The following is a 25,119-nucleotide window of genomic DNA, read 5'->3' on the forward strand; positions in this document are numbered from 1 at the left end:
CTAATCACAGGGTATATCATCATCATCGGTACACTGATGCGTAATCAATGTAGGAACTAAAGCTTCGCCAACTCCTCCTCCTCCCCCTCCTCCTCACTCAACCAACCCCTACACATCCGCACCGCCTTCTCCCATTTCTTAAACATCCTCCTACTCTCGCGCTCCCCCATCTTCGGCTCAAAAACCGTCTCCCCCTTCGTATTAACCTCCTTAAGTTCCTCAAAATCCCTCCAAACCCCGACAGCGAAGCCCGCAGCGATAGCGGCACCCAACGCGGTGGTTTCCCGCATTTTGGGGCGCACGATGGGGATACCGACGAGGTCGGCTTGGGTTTGCATGCAGAGACCGGAATTGCTCATGCCGCCGTCGACTTTGAGTTCGCTGAGTTTGTGCCCGCTGTCTTGCTCCATGGCGTTGAGGATGGCTTTTGTTTGGAAACAGACGGCTTCGAGCGTGGCGCGGGCGATGTGGCCGCGTTCGGTGTGGTGGGTTATGCCGACTGGATATAAGTTAGCATTGATGGATCAGGAAGGTTAGGTAGGTATGTATGTATGTATGTGGAACAGCACTTACACATTGTTCCGTGAGCATCGTCAATCCAATAAGGAGCGAAAAGGCCACTGAAAGCTGTGACGAAGACCAAACCCCCATTATCCTTGACCGTCTCGGCCAATTCCGTAATTTTATGACTCGCATGACTAAATCCGAGATTGTGCATGAGGAATTTCACGCCGCTACCGGCGACGGCAATGCTGCCTTCAAGCGCATACACGGGTTTGCCATCGAAGTTGTAGGCGACGGTGGCAAGCAACCCATGCGTAGAGATGACAGGCTTCTCACCGACATTATAAAGCAGGAAGCATCCCGTTCCGTAAGTGTTCTTCGCCTCACCGGGCTGGAAACCTTTCTGTCCAACCAGTGCTGCAGATTGGTCTCCGAGACATCCAGCGATGGGGAAGCCTTTAAGTGGGCCTGATGTAAGCTGTCCGAAAGCTTTGCTGTCTGCTGACTTGACGATCTCTGGCATGTGGACTTTTCGCAGATCGAATTCGTAGGAGAAGAAGTCGAGGAGTTGGTCGTCGTACTTCAGCTTGAAGAGGTCCATGAACATGGTCCTGCTGGCGTTGGTGGGGTCAGAGACGAAGACGTTGCCCTGGGGTCCGCCATTGAGCTTGTATATGAGCCAGGCATCGATTGTGCCAAATGCCAGATTGCCTGCTTCATATGCTTTGCGCACTTTCTCCTCATTCTTCAGCAGCCATAGCAATTTCGTCACGGATGGATATGTGGAAAGCGGCAGACCGCAGATGTCAGTCAGCTTGTCACTGCCGGGGCGAGCTTTGAGCTCACGAACAAGAGCCGCAGTCCTCGTATCTGTCCAGACAATGGCGTTATGGAGAGGTTCACCAGTCTTGATGTCCCAGCATACGGTGGTCTCCCGCTGATTCGTGATACCAATCGACTTGATGCTCTCCTTCTTGTGGCCTTGCTTCTCAAACTCCTTAATCGCAGCTTCAATGCAATTCTCCACCGACTTTACGATCTCATCCGGGTCATGTTCGTGCCAGCTAGTCACATGTCAACATCTTACATGCAGGAGTGGCGAGGCGTAGCATACATACCCTGGGTTGGGATAGATCTGACTGAATTCTTCCTGATGCACGGCGACCGGCTCGCCGGCTTTGTCAAAGATCAAAAATCGCGAACTCGTGGTTCCCTGGTCAATGCTGCCCACAAACACTTCATGGGAGGGTGGCATGTTGGGGGAGTCGCCCACGACTAGGTTCTGGAGCTTCTCGACAATCGCAGACATGCAAACAGAAGAAGAGGTAGAAAGAACAAACGCTTGCTGCGGGACTCGAACTGGGTGCGTGTGTACGCGCTGGGCGAGTCTTTGTTTATGAGAGGAGGCAGCTGGCCGGGATGGCGAGGTGGAAGAGAGCAGCAGCACGGAGCTGTAGCGAACAGGCGTAAGAGCTCCATGCTGCTGCTGCCGCTCTCGCTTTCTCGGCAGTGCATGTGACAGGCGGCCAGGAGCATTGACAGAGGACGTGGAGGAGGGTCTCTTACAGCTCGTGCCTGTACTGCAGCGGAGACGGCCCCAGTGCCCGCATTTGTTCAGCAGGCATGCCATGTGATTTCACGCACGGCCCACAAGCTCGGAGTCGGCGGCGCCTTTGTTGTTTGTTCGTCAGCGCTGCTTTCTTACTGTACATACATACCTATGCACGTGCGGTGATCCTGCCGAGTTGCGCTTTATTGCCGCGGGTATGCGCAGAACAATGGTCAGTTGCCGACCGGCGGTATGTTCAGGCTCAAAGATTGACTCCTGCCGCGTTAGCGGTACGACATGGCGTTGTTGGTGGCGGATGAGGCGTCGACGTTGGCAGTGCAGAACAGAGGCGTAGGCGTTGCCCGTCGCTTGGCATGGTGGCATGGCATTGCGCGATTTAGCGCGCCCCACTCCCCTCAGCCTTGGCAGAGTCACCCACACGGGGAAGTGGAGAGAGCGGAATGGCGGACGGGGCACAGACACGAAGACTCCACCGAGCATGTTCCAGACCGAGCGAGGGCAGTTCGAACTTCGCACGAGCCGAGCACAGAGCACAGTTTCACGACGTCCAGCAAGGCTAGAATAGAATACACCACTGGGTTCAAAACACCATGTGCATCTCGGAAATCTGAACGCAGGTACTGCAGCAAGGCCGTAGCTCGACATGGACTTTCGATAAGTTCCCTCGATCCCGGCGTGACATCAAAAACGACCCAGCCGCGGCACCAACCCTCTTCTTACCCAGAGAATTCAATTGGCGCAGTGGCGCTGGCGAGAGGAGGATGGTCAGCAAAGAAAAAAATGCGGAGAACCCGGCCCTTGTCAACGGCATTAGTCAGATAACTCGACGAAACAGCAGACACGCAGTGGTATACGCCGTCGAGTTCGCTTGGAAGCAGCAGCGGAGGAGTCTTGCCGTGCTGATTCCTCGCCTGTATTCTATGCGAGAGCAAGCGGAGCCGAATGGGATGGTCGACAAGTCCGCCCTGTGTGATGATATGCTGCCATGTCTCGTCTGAGATTATTATGCAGCGTGTGGTCAGTGTGCTACGACCAGGTGCTCTGCAGCATTAAGGGAGCACCTCATTTCAGCCATGATGCTGGAGCAAAGCGCAGATTTCTCTGATTTCCTTCGCCGCAAGGTGACTCTCCATCGGAGCCGGGATCTGGGAATCGTTCGACGTTCATCCGGACATAGCAGACGGTGACTTGGTGACTTTGCCCGCCACCGTCCGATGATGGATTCCAAGTGCAGGAGTGGCCCAGAGGTTTGAATGCGACTGCATGCGGAACACATCCTTTGTTGTCGTACATCCCGGACCTGCCGCGGCACCAGGCTGGAAAAGGTCTGGCCTGGAAGTCTGCGGCAGTTTTGACATGTAGCTGAGAACCTGTGCACGCCCATACACGAGACGTGCGTAGCTTCGCCAATTGAGGCGAGCTATCTTTCGCGCCTGGCACCACCAGAGAGTTCCGATCCTGCATCGCATAGCTCATCTGCGAATGCTAGTTGCACGCGAACTTCCCTGCAGTCCAGTAATTGGTGTTCGGCTGTATGGCTGCTGGCCAGCACAGTAACATACGGTCCTCGTCAGCGGGCGTAGATGATAGAACCTTCATAAGCCGAGTGGTCTGTGATCGTGACTTGACACCTTCCGTCCTGTCTTCACCTTACCTTGGCTGGCTTGGCTTGTCTTGTCTAAAAGGTCGGCTGTTGTGAAGGAGGCCGCACGTTTCCGTCTCGGTAGTCAACAAAGAACAGCAACAGATCAAAGAAGAGCGACACACAATGGACGAAAAGACCTTCGACTTCGCGAAGCCGCCGACCGAGCCTCACAATGATAGCATCATGAAGATAACGCACCGTGAACACCATCGGCCCAATTCGGGCTCGACGACCGACGTCGATGCCACCACTCTGGCGACCGTCGAGTCTGCCTATGCGGAACGAGGCGTGCCTATCAATCGCAGCATGACTGCGGAGCTCAAGAAAGAAGCCAACTCTGCCTTGACATGGAGTCGCATCCGAAGGACGTGGAGAGAACCGCTCTCCGAGTTCATGGGAACGTTCATCCTGATCATGGTAAGGAGCGAACGTCAAGTCCATTGCTGTCCAGAATGCACTCGCTAACCTGCACTCTCTACTCTTCAGTTTGGCGATGGAGTCGTTGCGCAAGTCGTCTTGTCGCGCGGTACCAAAGGCGATTACCAATCCATCTCCTGGGGCTGGGTGAGTCGATCTTGCTCGATACCGACGTTGCATTTGCTGACAATGGTATATAGGGTATCGGTGTGATGTTGGGTAAGTTCCTCAAACGATGTTCGATGTTCGCCCTGGGCAGCAATACAAGAGCATACATCCCTGCAAAGATGCCGAACGCCAATCCCGAAGCGACATTTGGCTTGAGGCCGTTCTCCAGAGACGATCTTCCCGAGATGGGTGATCGAACTTGTTTGTCGTCAAGAACGTGTTCTTGGTTAATAAGAGATGGGATCCATGCTCGCAGAAGACAGCTTGGGCCGAGATACTCTGCACGCCGCACGCAGATTTCAAGCCACAGCCGCTAACATGTTTTTTTCGCAGGTGTTTATGCTTCCGGAATCTCTGGTGCTCACATTAATCCTGCCGTGACTTTCGCCAATTGCGTCTTCCGCAAGTTCCCCTGGAAGAAGTTCCCAGTCTACGCAGTAGCGCAGGTTCTCGGTGCGATGTGTAAGTGCAACCATTTCCGCCCTGCGAATCAGGATATGTGTGGTCGTATGCCATTGGTGACAATACTGACTACTGTGTCAGGTGCCGCTGCTGTCGTGTATGGAAATTACAAATCTGCCATCGATACCTTCGAGGGAGGCGCAGGAATCCGGACGGTGCCAGGCTACTCCGAGAATGCATCTGCTGGAATCTTCTGCACATATCCCGCCGCGTTCATGAGTAACACGGGCCAGTTCTTCTCCGAATTCATCGCGTCGACGCTGCTCATGTTTCTGATATACGCCATAAAAGACGACCACAACATCGGAGCCAAGAATTTGACACCTCTCGCGCTATTCTTCATCATCTTCGGCATCGGAGCCTGCTGGGGATGGGAAACCGGCTATGCCATCAATCTCGCGCGTGACTTCGGTCCAAGACTGGTCTCATATATGGTTGGATATGGCCCCAATGTTTGGCGTGCTGGCAACTATTACTTTTGGGTGCCCATGGTCGCTCCATTCTGCGGCTGCACATTTGGCGGATTCCTGTACGATGTGCTACTCTTCACCGGCCAGTCGCCCATCAACACGCCATACTGGGGCTTCTATCGATTTATTCCATCGCTTCGGCGCCAGTATAAGGGTATGCGTTGGGATGAAGAGAATGCTCAGGAAGATGAAGATGTGAGCGTTCACTGAGGTCGTGAAATCAGCTTCTTGATATATACCTCAAATGTGGCCGAAGAGGCTTGTACAGGCTTCCTTGAATTTTGAAACCGCCGGGGATGATGATGCATGGGACGGAGTTCTGAAAAGCCTGGTGGGCTGAGTTCTGTATCTACATAGCAGGAATGAAAGGGTCAGCTTCAAATGCACTTTGGCGAGGCGAGCGCAGTGGACAGCCAGGTCATATTGCTGCAACAGCGAGATGCGCCGTCCCCAGTTTGGGTATTAGTGGAATCTGTTTCGGAAAAATTTGCATTTTGACTTTTCTTCGGCCTCTTGGCGCTCCTTCACATACCATGGATGGGCAACAAGAAGAAATCCGCCAACAAGTCGCACAACCAAGTCCCAGAAGCCAATATTCCGAGACCATCATCGCTCAAAATGCTTGCCCCATTCAATAGGGTAAAGCAGGAGGTCGCACGGCCACACTTCGACTCGATGCTCCGTGAGCTGCCCTTTGCTGCGTGCCCTTCAAGTTCCCTTCAATTGCAATCGATGAAGATTGTCGCAGAGTTGACGGAAACGGCCACTGCCATCCCAATCTACAGTGTCAAAAGAGCCAGGATCCGTTTCATCAAGCGCCGCCCATGCTCAGCACCTGCTCATGCATTACGCAGCTCTCACTTCAAGTCAGAGGCGCCTCAAGCAACTGTCCCCATCGCCTGCTGATACCGTGTCCAAAGATCACCAGTGCTGTTGCTGTTGCTGTTGCTTTGCACACCCTGCATTTCGTCGTCATTAGTAGCCTTGCCGTTGCCGTCCTTAGCCTTGGCATTTGGATCCCACTTGCTGGCATCAATGCCGCTCGCCCTGAATTCCTCCCTCAGAACTCGCTCCATCTCCACGCATGCAACACTTTCTTCCAGACTCTTTGCATAAGAGCTTGACCATGGTCCACCACCATCTGACTGCTTGAATTGTGGGAAGCTGGCCTTCAGATAAGTCAGGAGCTCCCGGCCCTCGGATCGCCTCTCAGCAGGTGTCATGCTCATCAGCTCGACGAAGGCGGCATAGACCGGCACACTACGCTGGTCACTTGCGCCGAGGATACCGCTGTTTTCCAGTGCTTGAATGACCACGATAAGTTCCTCGTAATCTTCCTCGATGACGGCGCGTGGTCCGATGATCGTCGATATGACCTGCTGCGCTTGACCTGTATTGCGAGCCTTGATGAGATATTCAGCCTGCAAACGTGCATCGCCCAATACAGCTCGAGCATACTGTGCCTTCGATGACCATAGGTCGCTTTCTGAGACCTTCAGCTCTTCAGAGAGTATTCGAAAGCTTGAAACGAAGTAGTCTTCATCATATTCCTCGTCATCCCCAGGTGGTGTCGGGTCGGAAATTTTTCCACCATTGCGATACAAGACCTCTCCAATCGCGATCTTACGACTCTCCTCGCCTAACAGATGCTTGAGAACCCAGATTGCCGTGATAAACTCTCCGGTCAATTCCAGCTCCCCAGCAAAACCGGCAGTAAGATGGTCCAACTTGTCACCCGGCAATGTGGCAATGCCTCTCACATCGAGAATGACAGCGAGTTGCCACGACAGACGAGAGTAAAGGGCGTTACCAGACACGGTCTTCGGGTCGAGAATGGCCTCGAGGTCGGCAGGACGCATAGCGACGCCAGAGAAAATTCGCAAAAGTCCCAGAACAACGCTCTCTCTGCCATTCGCCGCATCGTCGTCGCTCGCCCAATCAGGTATTGGCTGAACCTTTTCCCGACCGGTCGCAAGGTCGTCCACGTATGATCGGACAGCATCTTTGAGATCAGACTGACCGCCGTAGAGCAATCTCAAGGCAAAGCATTGCTTCCAGCTGAGACCGAATCTCTCACCGATGCTAAACTCGGCACAGCGATCCTCTCTTGGTCCATTTTTGCCTTGTACAGTGCAAGTTTCGCCGGCAAGAATCGAGTAAAGAGCGCGAATAGGGTCTGACATTTCGCTCCAATCGTTACGCTTGCGCCACTCGTCGATCTGGCCTTGCATCAATGCTCGACTGTCGTCGGTTCCGGGCAGTTGAGCAACCTGCATCGCGAGTCGGTAGTTCTTGGCTTCAAGCAGCACATCGGCGGCCCCCTCCACATCATGCGTTGTGAGTAGCAACAAGGCTTTCTCTTCTTTTGAGGCGGCCGATAGTTGCCTCTCGATGCCATGAACCATTTCGTCGGCCCAGAACTGGCAGAAGGCGTCTTTTCGCAGCCTGTCAGCGTAGCTATCTATGTCACTCGCCGTCATCCCATCTATAAGATCAGCGGCAATGTTTTTGACATCGTCCCACAGATGCATGGCGGTCTTCCAAATGAACGCTTCCAAGACATCGACCTTGTTCTGCTTAGAACCAAGGGGTTCGAAAGCGGGGGGACTATAGTTGATAGAGAAGCGGGTCGTGGAATGGCCGACTCCACCGGTGCAGTCTCGCTGATACACGAGGGGGGTGGTGACATCGCTCTCGAGATCAAACGCATCGTTTCGCTGCCGACTCCGGAAGCCAGTGAAGCGAACCTCGTACGGTTGCGAAATCAGTGGCTTGGCCATTGTGCCGAGCGGCGAGTCGACTTGAGGAGTGGCTGCAGGGACCTTGTATACGAGAGTCTCAGTGCCGAAGTGGGGCTTCATTGTGCGGCGGAATTCAGAGTCGTTTTCGTCAGGCTTGTCGGAGGTGGAAATGCGAGGCTTTTTCGAATGAGCAGTCTAAATGTCATTTTCAGCTATGTACTGCGTAGCGCCGAAGTGTGATATGCAAGAAGGGACGCTGTGCTGGAAGTGCAGAGCACAAAGATGACTAGAATTCGAAGTCAATTGGGGGATCATACCTCGAATCCACTGACGCCTGTTCTCTTGCCAGCTTTCTCTGTCTCCCATAGCGAAGTCATGATGTCCATGCTGTTGGCAAAAGCTGGGCTCTTGCCGAGCTGGCTTGGCTTCCCAGCAAAAGTGCTGGCACCGGATCCAGCTTTCTTGGCGCTCTTCTGCGCGAGATAGCTCTGGCCAAGCTGACTTTGACCCAGCATGCTGCGCTTGAAAGGGCTGTTGTGGATGTCATCTCGATCGGCCTTCAATAGACTCTGTTGCAAATTCTTCAGATGCTGGCGATCGCGCTTCCTCGGACTCATGGTGCGCTGTAGTTGGTCTTCCCAATCATCATTTGCCAGCTTCTCTGGGCTTGGGAAGGCGGTCGCGGGCTTGAGGATGGATCGGAAGGGTTTCGGAGGGCCTTCAGCACCGAAGGAACCTGGAATCATCGGTTCTGGCTCCTTTTCGTCCTGCAGCGATTCAGCAATGTCGTTTGGACGGTGGTCGTCGGAAGCCATACTAGACTGTTGACGCTCATATGCACCGGGAGAGGGGGCTTGAACAGCTCCACCTTGGCCGGCGAAGACGTCGTCCTCTTGACCAAGTCCACCTGCCATCATGTACTGGTCTTCGACATGCTCGTCCGCACTAGGGTCATCGTAGTCGTAGGTGACATGCTGGTCGTCAAAAGCATCAAACCCGCCCGGAATCTGCGACTCGGGGAAGCTTGATCTCGAGCGAGTGGTGTGCTTGAACTCGAATGTGTCGTCGATATCGTCACCACCAAGGCCAGCGCCATTTGCGGTCTCGATGCTTTGCATTGTGTCATCCTGGGGTTGACCGAGAGTGGGTGGAGCGTCGCTCAGGCCACTCGAATCTTGTTGGGTAATCTCCATCTCGTCATCATCATCGTCTTCGCCCAGTTCGTACGTCGTGAAGTGGTCGACATCGAAGACCCACGTGCCTGTGTCAGGCTCGTATCGATCGAATTTGGTGCCCGTGATCTTCTTGAAGCGACGAATATGCTTCTCGTAGGCCGGAGTGCCCTCCTTGAGGACCACTTTCTGGCCGTTGTGGCTACGCGGCCATGAGTTCTCCAACCAGATCTTGCTAGGAACATTGAGGCCCTGTCCGCGTGGAGGCGTGTCTTCTTCAGTTGGGTAGACGGTTGCCGAGTTCTTCTCGAGCTTTACAATACCTCCGTACAGCTGGTCCAAGTCGGTGTTGCTGAGGTCGGCTTTCGAGAATTGAATCTTGCCGATACCGTAGCGTCCAACTTCAAATTGGCCCAAGTGTGCGAGTTGAGATCGAGACATTGCCTTGAGGGATTTCAAGGACGGCTTGCTCCAATATTCACCAGCTTCAGGTACCTTTGGCGCCGTCTTCTCCACAGGACGCTTGGTGCCTGGTGCAGATGCTGGGCGTTGTGGCTCGGCATCTTCTGGGATATCAGTAAGAGAGGCGCCATTGACCTGCTGCATCTCCACATGAGTGCCATTTGGTCGCTGTTGCGAACGAGTGGCAGCAGGAGAGACGTCATCGTCATCGGTCTCTGTTCGAACCAAAGCATTCGCAGCACTCGGCTGTGCATCCGACTGCTTGGCGTTAGCAGCAGAGTTGTCGAAGCTGACCTTCTTGTGGAGCGGAGGTGAGATGTCTTGTCGCTGCTCTAGTGGAGCAAATAGGTCCTGGCGCAGGCTGCGATCGATCTTCAGCTTGCGCATGCTGCCAGTCTCGAGGAACCTGCTTGAGGCACTTCCGGGAGTTGGACGAAGCAGACTGCCTCCCTCACGAGTGGGCGTGTCGATGCCGCGCAAGTTCTGCATAGACATGCTCTTAGCAAGTCTGCTGGTCAGCGCGCTACCGAGGCTATTGGTAGGCTTCAGCAGACTACTAGCCTGCGGCGTGAGACTGCTTGAAAAGGACGAGTTCGGTGTGCCAAAGTTGGAGTAGCTGAATCCATAGGTGTTCTGGCGACCAAGCATGCTGGCTCGTGGCGTGTAGATCGGTGAGTTCAATCTCGTGCTAGACAGAAGGCTTGGCGTCCTCGAGGGGGCAGGTCTGGCTCCTGCGAGTGGCGTCGCAAGAGGCCCGACTGGGGCAGCTGACTGGCCCAAGGAGCTGAATAGCTGGTCATTGCCGTAAGGTGAAAGTGTCAAGCTCGCGTGGAGCTGATTTGGCTGCTGTTGAGCGGTGTTCTGGCTCGTGCTTCCAAACAGCGAGTTGTTCTGATTCTGGTTGGTGGAACCGAACAATCCAGTGCTGCCCTGCTGACTGTTCTGAGCGCCGCCGAACAGACTTCCGCCTGTATTTGTGTTGCTAGCAGTGCTGCCAAAGAGGCCACCTGGTTTATTCTGCTGTTGGTTGCCGCCGAACAGGGAGCTGCCTCCGGTATTGGTATTGCTGGTGCCACCACCAAACAAGCTGCCACCAGTGTTATTCTGCTGTGTGCTAGAGCCGAACAATCCACCTCCAATATTGGTGTTTGTCGTGCTGCTTCCAAACAGACCACCCGGCTTGTTTTGCTGCTGGTTGTTGTTGCCGAAAAGACCACCGCCAGTGTTCGTATTTGTATTGGAGCCAAATAACCCACCACCAGTGTTCTGCTGCTGGTTGTTATTGGAGCCAAACAACCCACCGCCTGTGTTCGTGTTGGTCGCGGTGTTGTTGCCAAAGAGTCCACCCGTCGCTGGCTTGTTCTGATTGTTGCCGAAGAGGCCACCGCCAGTGTTTGTACTGGAGCCGAACAAGCCGCCGCCTTGGTTTTGCTGCGTCTGCTGCTGGTTGTTGGACCCAAAGAGACCGCCACCAGTGTTCGCGTTGGTGTTCGAGGTGTTGCCGAACAGTCCGCCTCCGGTGTTGGTGCTAGCGCCGAAGCCTCCAGTGGTGTTCGTAGTCGACTGGCCAAATCCGCCGAAAGCTGGCTTGTTTTGCGTCTGGTTGTTGCTACCAAAGAGGCCTCCGCCGGTGTTCGTACTGCCGAACCCGGTAGACTGCGGGTTGTTGTTCGATCCGAAAAGGCCACCTGAAGCCGGCGCAGTGGTAGCAAAGCCTCCTGTAGTCGTGGCAGAGCTCGCGGTATTGCCGAAAAGGCCCCCTGCAGGCTTATTCTGCTGTGAGCCGAAGAGGCCTCCGCCAGTGCTTGCTCCAAAGCCACCAGTAGTGTTGTTCGTAGCGTTGTTTGCGCCGAAACCACCACCAAAGCCAGTGGCAGTGTTCGTAGTAGATGCGTTGGCGCCGAACAGCCCTCCCCCACTTGTGTTGGTATTGGTATTGTTGGTGTTGCCAAAGACGCTGCCGCCAAAGCCAGTGGTCTGGCCGAAAGATCCAGCTTGGCCGTTGCTGTTTCCATACCGGCGGCCTTGAAGGTAGTCCTCGGTCCTCAGCTCCTCAAAACTCTTGTTCAGATATGGTTGCTGGAAAGTGATGGATTGATACTGTGAGGTCTGGTTGTTTGTGCCGTCCTTCTCAGAAAATGCTTGAAATGGTGTTCCTGCGGTGCCATTATTGTTGGTGGCAGCAGTGTTGCTGGCGCCGAATCCAGTAAAGCCACCACTAGTAGTGTTGTTGGTCGAACCGAAGCCGCCGGTGTTCGAAGTACCGAAAAGACCGCCTTGCTGTGGCTGGGAGGTGTTGTTACTGCCGAATCCACCAGAAGTAGCGTTGTTGCCGCCTCCGAAGATGGACCCGCCGGTGTTCGTGCTTCCAAAGCCTCCTGTCTTGTTTCCGAAAAGACCTGCTTTGCTGTTAGTCTCTGCTTTACCTTGCCCTGCCACATCATCTGAAGCAGAGCGCGCATCCTTCTGCTGGCGTATCTTACCTCCGCCGGTCGTGTTCGATTGGCCAAAGGAGGTGCTCGTGTTGTTATTGTTCGTGCTTCCGAACCCGCCGCTGCCGAAGCCACCTGCAGTGCTAGTGCCGCTGCCAAAGAGGCCACCTCCGCTACTTGTCGTTGCGGTATTGCCGAAAGCTGTAGAGGGCTTAGCACTGGACGTGTTAGTTGTCTTGGAGGCGCGCGACCCACCTCCACCGCTGCCAAATCCACCTGATGTGGTTGTACTGCCAAAAAGCCCCGTCCCTGACGATGCGGTGTTGCCGAAGGTGCTGGATGTATTGTTGTTCGCTCCAAATCCGAACCCCCCACCAGTGTTGCTCGAGCCGAAGCCGCCGCCGAACGACATCTTGGCGGAGTCGACTCAGTAGATGTATGTATGAGTGTGCGCCCGGGCGCTTGATTCGGGATGGGATGCGCTCTATGCGATTGTCGAGTGGCGGGTATCTGAATGTGCGAATCTGCGTCAGTCGAAGGTCCACTAAAGGCGCGTATTTCGCGCGCAACACAGCTCTTTTTCGCAGTCTCGATGAATCTCTGCAGCTTCCAAGCGCCGTGTCGTCGCGCAGAAATCATGGTCGCGCGGAAGGAGGGCGATATCGTACCTTCTGTGGTGTAATAAGGTGGACGGAAAGAAGTGCGGCGGCACGCGATGGTGGTGGTGATGCAAATTTCGAGCTTCCGGTTCACTCGCGACGCGCCATACAACAATGGAAAAGCAAAGCAAGCAGTCTGCGCGTCAATGAAGACGGCGTTGAAGGGAAAGACAATGGTCGAATGCTTCAGCGGAGGGAGGTGCGCTTCGCGTTCTTCGCTGGCAGACAGAAGCTGCGAAGGAAGCCCGAGCACCGACCAATCGGCTGAGACCGCCCGCCCGCCCGCCTCTCACTTCTCGATGGACACTTCACGACCGCCTTCCACGACAACACACTTCACGATGGAAGATCAAATGGCACGTCTGTCAAAATTGGCAAATTCTGCTATCGAACATTCGGGCTGCTTAATTTACGAAAGACAGAGATGGATGGCGAAGAGCAAAGATTTTATATTCCGACCATCAGGCACCAGCAGGCGCAGCACCAGGCAGGCAGCGGCATCGGTGTCACAGCCCATACGATGAATGTCATTCTGCTGCCATACATATAACCTTTCAGAGCATCTCGTGCCGCTAAGATCTATCGCTGACCGCCAGTTCGACGCCAATATAGCATCCCGCATCCCGCATAATAATGTTCGTCCTGCACTTTGTATTGGAGCCATTCTGTCCGATCTCTCATCTTTGTGCATGCGTGCGACAGGACAGATTCTGACAGACCTGCTCGGAGGCGCCAGACTACCATTGAGGGATCTAAGTCGATAATGAAGTCTAGTGGACTAGATTTTGATGCTATTCAAGCGTGTTTGCCTTATACAGTAATGTAAAAGCGTAGTCGAGCTGATTCATGTTGTATGCTAGCAGCAATTTGCCTTCTCCTACTTCCTTCCGCCCCTGCTTTCCTAGTAAATTTACCATTTCGTTGCGAAAACATCAAACCTGTCCATCTCACTGATGATCCAAAATCCAAAGGTGCAGTTTTAACGTGCTTCCGAACCACCGCATTCGACTCCCTGCTCGTGGACATGATACTTGCGCAAATCCCATTTCCCGAAATCCGCCTCGGCTTCTCTATGCCACCCTTCACGCCAGACGACCTGCAATAAATCGAGCAGAGCGTCCTTGCACCAAGAAAGCTTCTCACCATACCGTTCGAACGAGTCGGAGTTGCAAGTAGCAGCGTAGACGTCGATGAGGAATCGACGAAGTGGGCTCTGCCGCATGGTGTTCTCGTACACGTAGTTGATATCTCTTACATCGGGGATTGCCCAGTCCTTGGAAACAATTCGATGGAGTGCTGTCATGACATCGTTCTGGAGTAGTGGGATTTCATGTGCGTCGCCGAAGACCCAAAGCTGGAGCAGCAGGGGGCAGCTTGCATCGATGTCGTCAAGTGCAATCTCAAGCTTTCGACTATACGCCCAGTGCATGAAGAGATTGAAGATCCTGGGGATATGGATGGCATGTCGATGGCTCCTTGCTGAGCGTCTTTCCACCTCCTGTTGAATGCAGCACGGAAGTATCCTGAGTAGAAGCAAAGGATGCCTTTGTGGACGTCGAAGACCTTCGCCTTCTCTTCTTCGCCGGCTTTGATCCGGACGATGGAGTCGTAGGATTGGCTGCGATGCTTCACGTCAGCGAAAGTGGACTTGAAGATTCAGACGGTGCATTTACTTACGATGTAGGGAACTTCTCGGGAGTTTATGGCAGGGCTGGCCTGGCGACCTTGGCTGGTCTGTTGTCCATCACGTCCGCGTTGTCGCGCTTGCGCTTTGCTGAATGATCGGACATTATGTGTCTTCTTATATATACTTATAATACCGTCTCTTAAAGGTATATAATGCTACGCAGACCCCTCGCAGTTAATTGAGATACACCAAATACAAGGCATACTACACTCAGTTCCCTACATATGTACCTCTACCTACGACCTACCCATCCCTCCCACAGTACCTTCATATGCTGGCCTCTGAAAAGTGAAAAGCAAGCAGAGGAACAAAGCATTCTCAAAGGACGACTCGGCATCAGATTGTAAGTTTCTGCCATCGAGATCAGTATTGAGTGAATGCCCAATGCCACGTGCTCGCTTTACTGCTGAAGCATCAATTACAGTCGCCGTCTCAAGATGCAGCCACGTGCCAGGTCGACAGACCACGTAGTGTCGGAGGTTGAAGTGTTCCACGTCGGAGGTTGAAGAGTTACATTCAATCTCGCCTATAGATTCCAATAGCCCAGGCCACTCTAAGCCAAGCGAGGCCGACTGCCATGCCTATACTATCATTAATGACATTCAATTTGCTGCCTGCGACCTCTTTCCAGCCAATGCCTACTTCAGCCATAGGTATGTCAGCGCTCTCTGCCAGCATGAGCATTTCGACATCGAAGATCCAGCCTTCCGAGTGCATGTATGGGATGATATAGGGTAAAGATGGGCGCGAGAAGAGCTTGAAGCCGCATTGCGTATCTTTGATGTGGGAAGTTTTGGGTGTCGTGAGCAGCCGGATTCCAAGATGAAAGCAACGCATAAGCAGGTTGCGGAGGGCGGATCGCTGTTCTATGTCAGTGGTCTTCGTGCAAGGCTTAGTTGGAGTTTTCAAATACCTTCACGACGGCATCCATGCCTACCATGTGCGCTCTGCTACCAACGCCGACCGCTCGTCCCATTTTGTCCTTGATTTTCTCGCACTGTTTGACCAGCTTCCCTAGATCTGGAAACCTTGAAGCACCATCCGCATCTGCAAACACCACATAAGTGCCTCTCGCATGTCTCATGCCGTGTGTTACAGCGCCACCTTTGCCACGATTCTGTTCCAGCTGCACGACTCTGATCGTACCCGGACTAATGTTTGTCGGCTTGTACTTTTCTTGCTCTTTCCAAGGACCAGAATATGTAGGCGGTGGCTTGTTGAGCATATGCGTTCGCGCAAAGTTCAAAGCAACTTTTACTGTCTTGTCGGTGCTGCCGTCACTGACGAGAATGATTTCCCATCCGCGGTATGGATCACCTTGGCGGCCTGTCGCCTGCGCGTTGCCATTGCTGCTACTCCTGGACTTTGTGCCATGATGTCCGTACTGTTCTTCCAAGTACTCGACTGCCTCTTCCAACATTCCGCTCAATCGATCTTGCTCGTTATATGCGGGTATGACCAATGTCATGAAGCACTCGGCGTCCGTTATTTGGTAGGCTTCCTCGGGTGGGATCTGACCTCTGCGCGCCATCTCTTTGAGCGCGCGATAATTGTCGAACCAACATGGTAGCGGCTCAGGCTTCGCAATCTGACCTTGCTCGGTTATCGTGATATATCGCTTTTCGGACTTGGTGGGTGGTCGGGGAGTAGGAGCAAATGTGCAAAGAAGTATATAAGCCTACCGTGTCGCCTGTCAGCGAGGCAGACCTATGATACGAACGTGAAAGCGCGTTGGTTTAAGCAGCTTGGGAGGATTGTACCGAAATCAAAGTCACTATGAGACCAACAGCTCCAAGAGCCAGATATGCCAAATATGGAGTCCTGGATATCATTTCCATGCCTTCCCACCACTCCTCGGGTATCGAATCTGCTGAGTCCATCTTTGCCGAGGGCAGTCGCGTTCAGCCCCTGCTATATGAAATTCTCGTAGTTCCATGGAGCAGTGTAGGTAGTTGGTGATCGCAGCAGTGCTCCTGAAATCAGAAGCTCGTGAGAATGCAGGGATCTGTGCTGCTTCCGCAATGTCGGCAGCGCAAGGGACAGCTTGCAGCTCGAAAGGAGAGTCAATTGCCGGCAACTTAGGCACTCTATTGTGTATAATCTACAACGGCCGTTCCATTGAGCTCCCATCAATCCCACGAAGCAATTGTGCACCGCACGAGCGACGATGAACATGTCATCGAACACCTCTTATCTCAGTACCTTCCACGCGCCTTAAGGCCCTCCCATGTGAGGCACCCAGGTGGCGCTTCTCGACTGTCTTTGCCCCCAATCTATCGCCATCTTCTTGGTACGCCTGACAAGTAATTCACTCTCCATATCGGAGGCGTCGACGAGCCTCCTGATTCTACTCGCCAGCAACCGGTCTGGCTTCTCAGCTCGAACTCTATTGTGTTGAACGACAGAAGATTCCTCCCTAAAATAGTTGCACTCTGGTCAGCCTTACACGACGGCGCCTTTCCAGACGGGCCAAGTATCACAACGGTTTGCTCAGGTCATGCTTCGTGGAATGCTTAAATAACAGGTGGCAAACATTCATCAACTTCGATATTGCCTCTCCTTACACTGTCTGCCCTCTGCTTCACTCGCAAGATCCGCGGCATTGACTTCAATTCAGCACATAAGCCACCTCTGAAATCGCAACTCGCACTCAAAATGGCCGACGATTGGCACAACAGTCTCTGCGGCCAGGTCTGCGGTGGCGACTGCGGCACTTGTGTAAGCATGATGCGCTTCACATCGCTTCGAGCCCGGTACTAAGCAGCAATAGATGGGATCTTGGTTTTGCTCGCCATGTCTCTTCGGCAGATCTTGGCAGCGATTGGAGCAATTCCCTAACCAGAACAAGGAGGATTTTAGCAATTGCAACAGCGGCTGTTGGATCTTCTGCGGAGCAAGCTGCTTCCACTTTGGCTGGCTTGCGACGCTCCTTAAGCGAATGGAGTTGAGAGAACGCTTTGGCATTCAAGGTGGGTGTGAAGGCCGGATCAATCTCCAAACGTGGCCCGTTCTAATGTTCGACAGGCAATGGCTGCACTGACTGTCTCGTCTCTTACTTCTGCACTCCATGTACATTAGCACAGATGGAGACGGAGCTCAAAGACCGCGCTGCATCAGCGCACGTCGGGCACAGCACAAAAGACGCTGGCTACGTTGCGCCCTCGGAAAACATGAACTACCAGCCTCCATCAGAGAAGACCGCTGCGCATACAGGCGACGGAAACCAGAATCAATATCATCAGCAGCAGCCTCAGTATGCTCTATCATCCTAGGGATACTGGTCACCGATGACCACCTAGAGGTTTTCCTCTTCGACGGGACGAAGCTTGATATGGAGGCAGCGAGCTGTGGCGAAATATGCTGCAGCGGTACATCATACTATTGCCATTGCATGCATGTGCTACGACGGACGAAAGATACCTCATGGCGCGGCAATTTTGACCTTAATCAAATATTCATGATCATCTATGAATTTGAGCCACGGGCTTACCACGGCTTCGGCTGTTGCGGCCGCAGCGGCAACAACACCCTGTCTTCACCATCTCGTCCAGATTTCAACCTTAACTTCGTTACCTTTGCCTATACGGGGTACCCACCAACAGAACACTCGTCATATGCAAGTCCACGAAAGACTTCTATTGCCAGCTGTCTCAATGAAGCGCCGAGCAGCATATCATGTCCGTGATGACTTTAGCAGGTATTCTGTCATGGCGCACTTCGGACTCAGCCCCTCACGCCACACGTCAGCTTCGCGGGATTCATACTACCTGGTACTTCAAATGCCTCTCGCCTGGATTTGACATCCGAGGAAGGATCGAGGAGATGGGGGTGGCAAGCGTATCTGCACCTGGATGACACGGGCGGTATCTGAAATGTACACACCCAATCAGTGTGCAGAGCGAGCTTCACATGCCGAGCAGGACGAACTGACCTCTGTAGATAGATCCACGGATCTTACTGCAGCTTTAAACTCTACTACCTGGCATACGACCACTTCACCTTCGAAGATTTCAGCGCCATGGGCAACCACAGCAGGGAGCGCCAAGAAAATACCCGTCAGGACCAGGTCAGCCCATGCCGTCTTCCAATCCATCGCTTATATGCAGCCTGCAGCTCTGGAGTCGCTGTGCCATCGAGTTGCAAGTAGCATGGAACAGCCGCCTGCCGACTCCGTCTCGGCGTGCTTTACAAGTGGACACGAAGCTACGAATCATTTGCAAGACTAATGTTTTGCCATGTAGGAGATGGTGGCAAAGGGAACGAGACACCAGCGAAACTTGCCTTGCCGCAAACTGCGTGCTAACACATGAAACGTGCACGCGTCCATCTAATGCATCCCCATCTCTTGGCAGCAATACAGACACTAGCTCCTCCCCCAATGCGGAGAACATAAGTGATTATGCACCAAGGGATCTTGACACGGACTGCCAAAGGGTTGGCAAATGCTTGTCATCTCGTGGTATTATACACGTTGTGGTCCAGCCTCTCGAGCTGCAGCCTGCCATCTCAGCCACGACACCTGGGATTGCTCACGAGGCACTGGTATGGTCCACGAATGTACTCAAGTACCATTACTCGGGTAACATGCGAGCTGCTTATACAGATACTACGGCACTTATCCCCGACGCCACTTCTGGAAGCTGTCCCGCGCAATGTTTGGAAATCAGCCCCGACCACATTCATACGAGGACGTGACTGGCCTGGCCACCATCTGTGAGGTCAAATAGCTTGCGGGGAAACCTTGTTCGATGAAAGGATCTTATGTGCATTGCACACGGTCTGGCGCGGGTGGCACATTTAGATTGGGCTAAAAGATAGCAGACAGATCAGGTAGGTCCGCCGGAGCCGCAGCGCAACACTGGCTACTAGGTATATCGTATGCTGCCGTCCTGTGTGAGGGTTGGTCTCTAGTTCTTCAATTTACAGCTTCGAGAATAACAATACAGCAACCATCATGAACAGAATCACAGGCCGTGTTAAGGAAGATCTCAGGACCGATTACAACTGGAATCGAGCAGCGAGGCTATCAGTGAAGGGCGCTCGTGCTTTGCCGTCCGCTAGCCTTCAATATGTCACTGAGAAGTTCCCAATCATAGGATGGCTTCCGCGTTACAACTGGCGATGGCTGATCAACGATCTGATTGCTGGTCTGACAGTCGGGTTGATGCTCATCCCACAAAGTCTTTCCTACGCAAAGATCGCCACCATCCCAGTAGAAGCAGGTCTAGCATCGTCCTGGCTACCAGCGACATTATATACCTTGCTCGGAACAACAAAAGGTGATTGCCCTCGCGAAGATTATGATTCAAGGCTGATTGGTCATCACAGATCTATCGACAGGGCCAACGAGTCTTATCGGACTTCTCACGCACGAGCAAGTTGAGCATTTCGCGCCTGAGGATGGCAGCGGTGCGTACACTCCAACGCAGGTTGCATCTGCTCTGGCGATGTGGATGGGCATCTTCGGCCTGATACTCGGCATGCTCAACCTTGGTTTCCTTCTTGATTTCATCTCCTTGCCTATCCTATCCGGCTTCATCTCTGCTGTGGCCATCACCATCATTCTTGGACAGATCCCATCTCTGCTTGGTGAAGACTCTGGCGGAAGCAACACAGCCGAGAAAATACACGACGTATTCGCCAACCTTCCCTCTGCAAACGGCTACGCCTGTGCCATCGGCTTCACTGGTCTATTCTTCTTAACCGTCCTTGATAAGGTGGGCAAGAGATACAGTGAAAAGAGCAGAGTGATCTGGTTCCTAATGATCACGCGTGCCTTCCTCGCACTCGTGCTTTTCACTGGCATCAGCTACGCCGTCAACAAGAAATATGGACACGACGATGATAGCTACCTCTGGGGCGTTGCTAAGGTCGAGGCATCAGGAATTGCGAAGCCAGCAATGCCGCCGGCCGACTTGATCAGTAAGATGGCACCTCGAAGCATCGCCATATTCATAGGCTCGGCAATAGAGCATGTTGCCATTGCTCGTGCTTTTGGAGTAAAGAACAATTACATTACAGATCAGACCCAGGAGCTAGCATACTACGGTGAGCATCAATTGTCGATGATCAGCTCAGCAAGAAACTAATCCCGTTGTAGGCATCACAAACTTCTTCAACTCCTTCTTCCACACAATGGGCGTTGGTGGCGCCATGTCTCGAACAGCCGTCAACTCCGCTTGCAAGGTCAAGTCTCCTCTATCTGGCATCTTCACAACAGCCGTAGTCCTGGTCTGCATTTTCAAGCTCAGTAGCGCTCTATACTGGATTCCGAAGGCAACACTGGCAGCTATCATCATCTCTGCAGTTTGGCCCTTGATCAGCGCGCCAAAAGTGTTCTACATCTACTGGAAGACGAGCCTGGCGGACTTCATCTCCTCAATGATCGCCCTCTGGGTATGTCTTTTCAAGAGCACCGAAATTGGCATTGCCTGCGCTGTGGGCTTCAACATCGCATACATTCTCCTTCGTCAAGTGTTCACCAGAGTGTCTCACGCTGGAACCGACACCGCAGTCGATACGCAGAGCCAGCTTCTCGCAAACAGCGGCTCAACAGTGACCACAATCCCAGACGGCTTCCGCATCTTCCGCTTGAACGAATCCTTCTTCTTCAGCAACGCCTATCGTATCGCAACAAGCATGACAGATGCGATCCAAACCCACCATGCACCAAACTACAGCCTCGCGAATGGAAGTGAGAAAGAACGAAACTGGAGCGTTGCGGGAGAACGTCGCATCGCGAGACTGCGTGCACGAGCTCATATTACAGATCCATCTACTTTACCAGCAATCCGAGTCGTCGTGCTCGATTTCAGCAAATGCAACCACATCGACGCGACCGCTGTCACCCAACTTCGCAACTTTCTGGCCGAGCTGAAAAAATACGGCGGAGCTAATGTCCAAGCAAGATTCTGCGGAATGAGCAGCTATATCAAGGAGCGCTTTCAACGCGCTGGTTTCCTTTTGGTCATGGATGAGGAGGGTGGCTTTAATCCTACCAACGCCCAAAATGGTGCTGTTGCTGTTAGAGTTTATGATACTGTGGGTCAAGCGGTCATGGCGAGAGTTGTGGACAGTGATGGCATTGAGACTTGGGATGAGAAGGAAAAGGTCGTTGAGGATGCGACGGAAGTTGAGGAGAAGAAGATGTGAATGATGAATCACCCTCTGCCATGTCTCCGTATACCCATACCCTTTTGATTAATGATCTATGAACGAATGAATGGATTTATGACCACCTACCCTACCCGCAAGCACTTCCAAATTCTTCCCTTCCTCCGAGCGAGCGAAACCCCCACGAAGTCTAGTTCTAGTTCCATCCTAGCCATCATCTGGAACTAGATCTAAATTCCGCATCACATCATACGATCAAAACCTACATTCATCAATCCTCATTAATAATAGCGCAACGCAAGCTAGAGACGTGCGGTGCGGTCGAGAATGAGATGGATGGGTAGCCCGCACGATCCGGTCGGGTCGGACAAGCTCTGTCTGGTACGTAGGTACCTGCCAAGATATATCGGGTAGTGCGGGATGCTGGGGTGAGGTGGGAGGTGGGAGGAGAGGTGTGGCTGTGCAGAATGTACATGTACATGGTCGTATACATATAGCTGAAGAGCTGTAGTGGAACGGGATGAGATGAGATGAGACGAGTAAGGAATGGAATGGAATGGGAGGGGACAAGGAAGGGGTTGGGGAGTTTGTTGTCGTGTTTTGTTTGTTCGTATGTATAGACTCCGTTCGTTTTTTTTTTTTGGAAGATGGTGGTCTGGTATAAATGCCGCCTAAAATCACACCTGAACGTATTACAGTACGAAGGCTCATCACTTCTTCGACTCGGCATCTCCTCCAGCTTGACTAGGAAATCCTTCGACTTACTTATTGATGTCCTAGAGTCAAAACTGCAATGGACTCCTTGGGAAGTATGATATCGGAAATGTTGACTTCGTAGAAAGAGGAGATTTTTTTTGTTTCTCTCCTTCGAGGTTACCGAGACCAGAAATGTGGTTTGGTTCGATTACATGTATGTCGTTGTAGGTTGGTTTGTCCTATGAGGGTTGTTAGTATGCTGCTCTTGAACGTACTCGATAAGACTATTTGACACCTGATACCTCAAGTAGATGTGTAGTAACGTTCGATGTCGTGCGCTCGATAGGCTAGCTAACGGGTATCGATGCTGTCGTGCTTAACTCTCTGAAAAGTCTTATAGCGAGTGAGAGGTATCTCTATTGTGCCGATAATTCTTTCTATAGTCGGCTGGATATTCTGGTTGGCGTTGTTGAAGGTGTATTGTCTATATCTGTATTGAAGGCAAAGGCTTTGATCGTCGTTGGCTGCAACATATTCCGCTGACAATGTGTTTATGCACGCAACTAGAAGTCAATGTAATAGGGCACCGTCATCCAAGGCATGCGCTTCGAGACTACTACGCGTCCTTCGCGAGCGTCTTACGCCATATCACCCTCTACTCTTCTTGTCCAAGCCAGGGTATTCTAGTAGTTCCTCGCATGCGGCTAACGAGGTCGAAAAAAGAGCTTTCCTCTACTGCCTTACGGGCAGTTACTAAAGGCGTTGGGATGGTAAGAGGTCTGGAAGCATGAACTCTCCTAAAGCTCGACAATTCTGGCCAGAGTGGAATAGTACGTGTGCCATCTTCGTCGAAAGATTCACATAGCGTTAGAATTTCAGTATCTGTCTTATGGGGGGCTTATCGTATGGCACATGTCGCCACTCTTTTCCTCTTTCGAGCAACTGCTTAGGAAAAAAGCAACCATTTAAGCCAGATATGATCGCGGACGGTATCCAACACTGCGAAAAGGTCCTTGCCTACCTACATCTAAGCCACGATTAGCAGAACTCGCACGAAAAGCGTAAGCTAAGACTCCTAGATTCCAGATATCAGCGGAGTAGGACCACGGAACACTTCTGGTGCATGATACGCCGGTGGCTGAATTCCTCGCTGCCCGTCCGAAATCTCAGACAGGCAGGCCAAAGCTCGGAAGTTCTTGGCAGCAGATTGAGTGATCTGAGTCAGCGGGAGTGGTATTAATACGCGGTGCTGACATTCTTCAAATTGCTACAGGTGGTCCTACGGCAACCTCCCTGTCCTGTCCTGTACAGTTCACGTTTTTGAAACAAGTCTCGTGTCGTCCCGCCCGCCCCGCCCCGCCCCGCGTCGTGTCGTAGCGAGAAAGTACAACGTTACAACCTGACTCGCGCTAGAACTGTAAGGAGCGAGGCGAGACGGGAGCGGTCCAATTGGCGAAAGCAATTGCGCAATGCAGAACAGAGTCCAGACGCAGACAAACCAAAACTGCGATGGATTGTTACTGCTGCTACATACACTTGTCATGTGGCTACATAAAAATTTCCGATAATGATAATGATAGTGATGGCAACTTCATGTATGGAATGGAGTTGGGGAGTTTTCTTATCTTGGCACACATGTCCCGCAGCGGCAGCGCAGCCCACTGAGCCCAACAGGCAAAAAAAGCCAGGGTCCATGACTTTCCAAGATGTCTCGAGGGGTAGATTGCAGAACCCATGCCTTGCGTGAATCGGCGGTGTAAGGAAGGCAAAAAAGAGTGGCCTGTTGTAGGCATTTGAAGAATGGTCTCCCAGTCATCCCACGACGTACAGGCATGCTTTATGATGAGTTCTGAAGAAGGCGAAGCTCCCGTATGATTCTTCGCATGTGCAGGACCTGAAAAGGCGGACGTACATCCAGACCAATTCCAGCACAAAGGAAGCTCAGGAACTTTGCAACACCGACTTTTTTTTTGTTTTGGCGGCGGTGTGACGTGGTCGAGGGGGAAATGGTTGGTTGCCTTGAAGCAGCAATTTCGTGTTCGACCAAACAGCGGGTCGATGTTTAGAAATATGCGCCGGGCCAGAAGTCAATCATGTGGTCGCACGTCGCACGTTGCACGCGCTGTGAGATGGACCAGGTTTCGTTGCGTTGAGACACCGCTGTTCCTGTGGTACCGAGCACATGGTTTGGCTTTTTCCCCAGCGTCGGGAAGTCGGTTCGCTGGTTCGGTGGTGGTTCCGCGGGTGTTTGGCATCCGCAGCAGATGGCAAATAACGCGCAGCGCAGCGCTCGACGCTGGGTGGCGGCACTTGCACGTTCTCGGGGGATATCGTAGGGGTGAGTGGTGTGGTGAGGAAAAGTCGGGAGTCGCGATGGTCCAACAAGATGATTATTGCCGACATGTTTTTGCGAGGAGCAGAGCCATCCTTTTATTTCCCCATTGCATGTCATGCAGATGCTGAAAGGCGGTGCATTGAGAGGTGATGTTTGGGAGAAAGGGTTTGATGGTTTTGCTCAGGTGTTTGAGTCGGCGACGGAGGGTGTTGATGGGATGGATGGTGGCGGCGATGGCGCCGGTCTCCACCAGCATCCATCTCGGAAGGTCACATATCCTCGGAGGTAGTCTTTGACGGCCGTCTCACGTTCGAATGCGACCCAGTACCATTCCTCTGCAATTTGCTTTTGTTCTGCAGTGGTGAATCCTCTCCGTTGCAACTCGGGATAGTACTGGTTCTCTGCTGTGGGATAGATGTAGCCGCCCAGGTAGTGCAGGATGCACGGAAAGCAGAGACACAGAGAGTTGTCCATGTCTATTGTGTGGGTGGAAGGCCGTGGGGAAGGGGAGAGGTTGAAGGTGCAGAACACAAGTGGTAATGATGTAGGTAGGAGTAGATGGGGGAGGGAAGGCTGCGTTGGATAA

General features: G+C 52.7%; 8 protein-coding genes across 8 annotated transcripts; 3 read left to right on the plus strand and 5 right to left on the minus strand.

The window, feature by feature from the left end:
- Positions 1 to 56: 56 nt before the first annotated feature.
- Positions 57 to 1,759, minus strand: MYCFIDRAFT_195993 (uncharacterized protein; the record flags this gene model as incomplete). Its single annotated transcript, XM_007927423.1, has 3 exons — positions 57 to 499; positions 574 to 1,568; positions 1,623 to 1,759. 3 exons carry the CDS (start codon positions 1,757 to 1,759, stop codon positions 57 to 59), a joined length of 1,575 nt encoding a protein of 524 aa, XP_007925614.1.
- Positions 1,760 to 4,025: 2,266 nt separating this feature from the next.
- Positions 4,026 to 5,446, plus strand: MYCFIDRAFT_133800 (uncharacterized protein; the record flags this gene model as incomplete). The annotated part of the gene is made up of 5 exons (XM_007927424.1): positions 4,026 to 4,136; positions 4,206 to 4,283; positions 4,337 to 4,355; positions 4,638 to 4,766; positions 4,848 to 5,446. The coding sequence occupies 5 exons, from the start codon at positions 4,026 to 4,028 to the stop codon at positions 5,444 to 5,446; spliced, it is 936 nt and encodes a 311-aa protein (XP_007925615.1).
- Positions 5,447 to 6,114: 668 nt separating this feature from the next.
- MYCFIDRAFT_195995 (uncharacterized protein) lies at positions 6,115 to 12,455 on the minus strand (the record flags this gene model as incomplete). The annotated part of the gene is made up of 4 exons (XM_007927425.1): positions 6,115 to 8,172; positions 8,295 to 12,010; positions 12,095 to 12,244; positions 12,299 to 12,455. 4 exons carry the CDS (start codon positions 12,453 to 12,455, stop codon positions 6,115 to 6,117), a joined length of 6,081 nt encoding a protein of 2,026 aa, XP_007925616.1.
- A 1,226-nt stretch (positions 12,456 to 13,681) lies between these two features.
- Positions 13,682 to 14,131, minus strand: MYCFIDRAFT_83158 (uncharacterized protein; the record flags this gene model as incomplete). The annotated part of the gene is made up of 1 exon (XM_007926197.1): positions 13,682 to 14,131. One exon carries the CDS (start codon positions 14,129 to 14,131, stop codon positions 13,682 to 13,684), a length of 450 nt encoding a protein of 149 aa, XP_007924388.1.
- Positions 14,132 to 14,905: 774 nt separating this feature from the next.
- Positions 14,906 to 16,269, minus strand: MYCFIDRAFT_187856 (glycosyltransferase family 2 protein; the record flags this gene model as incomplete). The annotated part of the gene is made up of 3 exons (XM_007927426.1): positions 14,906 to 15,250; positions 15,303 to 16,067; positions 16,150 to 16,269. 3 exons carry the CDS (start codon positions 16,267 to 16,269, stop codon positions 14,906 to 14,908), a joined length of 1,230 nt encoding a protein of 409 aa, XP_007925617.1.
- Positions 16,270 to 16,998: 729 nt separating this feature from the next.
- Positions 16,999 to 17,895, plus strand: MYCFIDRAFT_60072 (uncharacterized protein). The gene is made up of 3 exons (XM_007926125.1): positions 16,999 to 17,107; positions 17,160 to 17,358; positions 17,414 to 17,895. Exons 1-3 carry the CDS (start codon positions 17,045 to 17,047, stop codon positions 17,659 to 17,661), a joined length of 510 nt encoding a protein of 169 aa, XP_007924316.1. The 5' UTR covers positions 16,999 to 17,044; the 3' UTR covers positions 17,662 to 17,895.
- Positions 17,896 to 19,343: 1,448 nt separating this feature from the next.
- Positions 19,344 to 21,541, plus strand: MYCFIDRAFT_41695 (uncharacterized protein; the record flags this gene model as incomplete). The annotated part of the gene is made up of 3 exons (XM_007926022.1): positions 19,344 to 19,668; positions 19,718 to 20,437; positions 20,490 to 21,541. 3 exons carry the CDS (start codon positions 19,344 to 19,346, stop codon positions 21,539 to 21,541), a joined length of 2,097 nt encoding a protein of 698 aa, XP_007924213.1.
- Positions 21,542 to 23,649: 2,108 nt separating this feature from the next.
- MYCFIDRAFT_211062 (uncharacterized protein) lies at positions 23,650 to 25,078 on the minus strand. Its single transcript, XM_007927427.1, has one exon. The coding sequence runs from the start codon at positions 24,648 to 24,650 to the stop codon at positions 24,261 to 24,263; it is 390 nt and encodes a 129-aa protein (XP_007925618.1). The 5' UTR covers positions 24,651 to 25,078; the 3' UTR covers positions 23,650 to 24,260.
- Between the last annotated feature and the right edge of the window lie 41 nt (positions 25,079 to 25,119).

This window comes from Pseudocercospora fijiensis (genome assembly GCF_000340215.1).
Source record: "Pseudocercospora fijiensis CIRAD86 unplaced genomic scaffold MYCFIscaffold_3, whole genome shotgun sequence".
Lineage (NCBI taxonomy): Eukaryota > Fungi > Ascomycota > Dothideomycetes > Mycosphaerellales > Mycosphaerellaceae > Pseudocercospora > Pseudocercospora fijiensis.

Coding starts and splice junctions, on each gene's coding strand:
- MYCFIDRAFT_211062 (XM_007927427.1), bottom strand. CDS start 24,650: ATGACATGCAATGGGGAAATAAAAGGATGGCTCTGCTCCTCGCAAAAA.
- MYCFIDRAFT_60072 (XM_007926125.1), top strand. CDS start 17,045: ATGGCCGACGATTGGCACAACAGTCTCTGCGGCCAGGTCTGCGGTGGC. Junction 17,108..17,159: donor GTGGCGACTGCGGCACTTGT/GTAAGCATGATG, acceptor AAGCAGCAATAG/ATGGGATCTTGGTTTTGCTC. Junction 17,359..17,413: donor AGAACGCTTTGGCATTCAAG/GTGGGTGTGAAG, acceptor AATGTTCGACAG/GCAATGGCTGCACTGACTGT.